The sequence below is a fragment of the Pavona decussata genome, unplaced genomic scaffold, assembly GCF_977016875.1.
Source record: "Pavona decussata unplaced genomic scaffold, jaPavDecu1.1 SCAFFOLD_114, whole genome shotgun sequence".
Taxonomy (NCBI): Eukaryota; Metazoa; Cnidaria; class Anthozoa; order Scleractinia; family Agariciidae; genus Pavona; species Pavona decussata.
The window spans coordinates 6,963,088-6,967,500 of NW_028145528.1; the positions used below are offsets into that span (position 1 = coordinate 6,963,088).

General features: G+C 39.6%; 1 protein-coding gene across 1 annotated transcript in view; it reads right to left on the reverse strand.

The window, feature by feature from the left end:
* Nucleotides 1–257: 257 nt before the first annotated feature.
* LOC146470531 (uncharacterized) overlaps nt 258–4,413 on the reverse strand; it is a 12,692-nt gene continuing 8,536 nt past the window's right edge. The window contains exon 2 of the mRNA XM_085122629.1: nt 258–2,331. Coding sequence (XP_084978755.1) covers nt 1,539–2,240 — 702 coding nt within the window. The 5' untranslated portion in view covers nt 2,241–2,331 and the 3' untranslated portion in view covers nt 258–1,538. The remainder of the gene's footprint in view (nt 2,332–4,413) is intronic.

Genomic DNA, 4,413 nt, shown 5'->3' on the forward strand with positions numbered 1-4,413 from the left:
TCATGAAGCAAGATGCTACCTGGACACTGAGCTACATCACCGCAGTCTTGAGGCATCATACGCAAACTACCATGGGACGCTGCCGACTTAAGAAGTTTATCGCGTATCGGCTGGAACAGCTTGGAAACTATTTTCAAATAAGGCAATAGACTTTGTTTTAAAATGCGTAAGAGAATACAGTCGCACCTGTACTAAGCGGTCACCCTCGCGGAATGGCTTAGAGACCACTTAGTTCAGTCCACAGAATACACTTCAAACACAATAAAAATGCCATTTCATTTCACATTCGATCACTTAATGTACAGTTCATGCGCAATTAAAGCGCTCACAAAATCACTTACTCGGTTAAGAAACTGCAACGATAAAATGGCAAAACATTTTAGCAATAAAATTTCATTCAGTTGAGAGTTTTGAGTTTATATATGGCGTCTCATTCAAGGTATGCAGTTGATCCATCTTTTGAAACTACAATACTGCAGAAGAGTCCTTGGGACAAAAGCTAGCAGTAACATCAAACATTCACAGCAACATCCTACTTCTCCTCATAAGAAATGACCCTTGTAGTGTCTTTTCACACTCCCAAATTGACATCTGGACACACGGAATCAACATTGTAAGAGGAAAGGGGTGGGGGAGCAAAGATTCCCTCTTGTTAGAGATGACTGGAATCAAGTTTGTCTCAAGACTTTTGTCCAGGAATATAGGTACATTTTTTAGTATACACTCAGACTCCACCAACAATGGCGATTTGAAATTAAAAATAGTTAGTCTGTCTATATGTCTGCCTATAACTGACCGTTTGATATTTTTTAACTGACGTGCCGTATGTCTAGCGACGAATCAGAGGGAATACAATTCACATCTCGTAGACCCGTGTTTGATTCATGGTAATGAAAAGTTCTCATTTCTTAAATGGTAATCGAAGATCAAATGTGAAATTTCTTCTGTAACTTGTCGCTTCTGGTAATAATTTTGAGTCAAAACTTATATTACTCTCATTTTTAATCCAAATCTAAGGAAAAACTCTTATTTGGCTTATTTTACGCAACATATAATGATCACTGGCCAAAAAAATTATTCTCCTCTTTTGAGGTACAGTTTGATAGTAATGGTAAAGCCTGCTGGAGGAATCTGCTAGCAAAGCTTCAAGTCAGTCAGTTAATTAGGCTAGCGTCGGTAACCTTTTTACCTTTTCAGTTATATCTAGGTGCCAGTGCTTCTGTGGATCTAGTATGTTGCAGGCCTTTCTTCCAGACGACAGGTTTCCATGGCACTAGCAGGTTTTAAACGTCTAGAAATTTTGTTGAAGACTGCTCTTTTTTAATCAGGTTCCATTTATGGTTTTCTCTTTTCTTTTCTCCTTTTTTTTTTCTCCAATTTTCCTTCGCGACGCCGTAGTCCTTCAGAACCATAATCGCATCGCTTCTGCACATATTCTATTCTCTGCAGTGCATCCCTGTTCCTGCTATCATAGCGATACTGGCAAGTTGTTCTTCTTCGTTCCTGTTTAAAAGTTGATTGAAATTACCACGATGAAGTTACTCCGCTCTGTCTCTTTGTCTTGAATCTTCTCTATCTCCAACAAGAGCCAAGGGTAAGTAACCTTCGCTGATTCCTACTCTACGGTTTCGAAGAATCATTAAACCTATTCGTTCCTTGAAATGGGACATTACCAAACCGATAATGACTCCAATGCATGGAAATAAAGTTAAATTTATCGCCAAGACAGTACTAGGTGCTTCATTTGTTAAAGTCACCCGATCAGGATGTCTTGAAGCATGAAAACATTGGTATGTTGAGTGAATTAAACCCCATTTTTTACGAAACCTTTCCACGTGTTTGTAAACGTCATTCTTCGTTTGACAACCGTATTCCCGAAGTTTGTACGAACACTGTTCGGAGATTCGTCTTCGATCCCTTACAACTAATGCCTCACTCGCCGATGCGTTATTGTAGGAAACGAAGATTTGAAGACAAGGGTAATGAATTGTGCATTTTGTGTTGCTGTTGTGTCCAGGGCAGTGACACTGGAGTTGTTTGGCAGCATCTGTGTTTAGTTTTGTCTCCGTGACGTTGCACATTCCCATCTTGTATTGAGCACTTTCTAGCTTTGGTAGAGTAACTATAACCATCACGAGGAGAAGGAACAGGCCAGAAAAGGCAATTACTGCATTGGCAACTCGTTTAACGGTCTTAACAGTTTTGGCTTGAGGTGTGTTGTCGTCCAAATGGCGAGTCATGACTCAAGTGACTTTAAAATTGGAGTGTCGGGAGTGTCTTCTTTATGATCCCTGAATGTTAACTACTGGTAACGCACACTATCCCTTGTTCCTGAAAAAAATAAACACATAGTAGTTAGTTAGTTAGTTGTCAATTGAAGATCTTCTCTAATAGTGCACGCGAGTGACCAAGAATTCACCACGATTGACTACGAGTGAGAATGCGATATTATACTGACGTCATCACCGCGTCATTTTTATCAAATACTCATTATTTAACCGCAAATGGACCATTTCCGGAGACCTAAATAGGTAAATTCGACACTAAAGACGTATTCGAGAGAGGGGAGAGAGCGAACGAGGGTCTAAGTTTACCCTCTCCCGTTACCATAAATTCTACCCCCCTCCCAGCCCCCTTTTTTGTTGACTTTGTCTTTTGCGAATCTTGGGACTTAAACTCGTTCTTCTGCAATGACAACTAGTAAAAAAATGTGGAAAATCATATTAAAAAATAACTATAATTTTAAAAATGCAATATCTGTGGCTTTTGCATTAAAAAAAACGGCGAAAATAAAGCGTTCCAAATACTGGTGTCCCGATTTCTTGAAATTAAGTCTTCGCGAAAACTAGGTAAGTAAAATTTGTGTCATAAATAAATATTCCTACCAGTAGAGCGTAAACGGAAGGGAACGTCTGGGCACCGGGCTGGTGAGATAAAGACTTAAAGTCTTCGAAGTCTCGGAATAATAACCCCCGTTGAAATTCAAGGTAACGGGAAGCGGTAAACAGCCCCTTTCTACCGTGCTTCATGGAAATGCTATCTTCTTCCGACTTGCAATTACTAATTTGAACGTCTTCTAAACTTGGAGAAATTCAAGGCTAAAGTTGGCAACATTTTATGGTAATTAGGAACACATATCCAATGAATTCAGTGAAAAACTCAAATCAAGGTATCCGCGAAATTACACGATTTCGTTTTCTTTGTATTCAGGAAAATGTTACATGACTTCTGCATACATGCCTTCTTTGTTTGAAAGTTGAATACTTTCATGGAATGAATAGGTCAGTGTACCTTTTCTTATAGCAAAGGGGATTATGAGGTTATGAATGAAACGTTTATAGAGCCTTAAGAAGTTACAAGACCCATACCACTCGCATTTTAGTTGTGTTTGAGCTGCTGTGCTTTTTAGATATGCAAGTACTATCATTTTGTCAAATGTACCGAACACAGACAAATAATCCACTGCAGTGTTCACAAGACTTCTAAAAAGCGGGTCTTATTTACCAACTACCAACATCATAGTTGCTCCAGGCCTTTAGAATGTGGAGTGGATTTTTCTAGCGCGTAATTTTTCCATCCAAACGCCTGCAACAAGTTACACACTGCAAAAAAACATTTTGCGTGCATATGCTGCAGAAGTTAAAATACAGTAATATACCACCCTGTTGTTGGTCAACCACACAGCGTTTAATCTAACCCTCTTGCATTTGTCGGACGCGAAGAGCTAGACAGATTAAAGAACTATTTGTTACTTTTAGAAAATCATTTTGCAAGGTCTCTTGATACTCTTTGGATTAGAAGCAAAGTCTTAGTGTCAAGGATCAAAGTATTAAGAAGACTTGCAAAGGGCGCTTTTTAGACAACCAAAAATTTGGGCCCCGCATCTGGAAAACAGGAGGGAGATTTTCGGTCTTTTGCTCGGATTTTTCGATAGACAGAACAAGCTAGCGGTGTATAAGCAGAGTTTAAGACAAAATTTTGCTAAATTTGATTTCCCTTCTGGAATTTCCGACTTCCTTCTGCAGTTAATTCGGTTCCCTAGAAACGCAATTTTGAGTTTGCGGAACTGATTTCTGAACTGACCGGAAAGTACTGTTCCGTTTTATTCCGCAGTCGAAGTTTCCGGTGTTGTTGGCCAAATGCAAAACACCCCATACCACCAATGAATTTACTTTTAAACATTCACGTTGATCAAATGGTTGAGTGAAGCGGGAACGGCTACAAGAAGGGTCTGAAAAGGTGATGACGTAGACGGGTGAAGTGATGACGTAGACTTGAGATGTTGACGGTCCTGAGCACAACAGGAAATGTTTTTTGTGTCTCTAAGAACAGTTCCGTAACCTTTACCCTTAACAACAACCTGGCTAGTTTATGTGTGATGTGATGGAGCTGATACAACGATGGCCGGCGAAG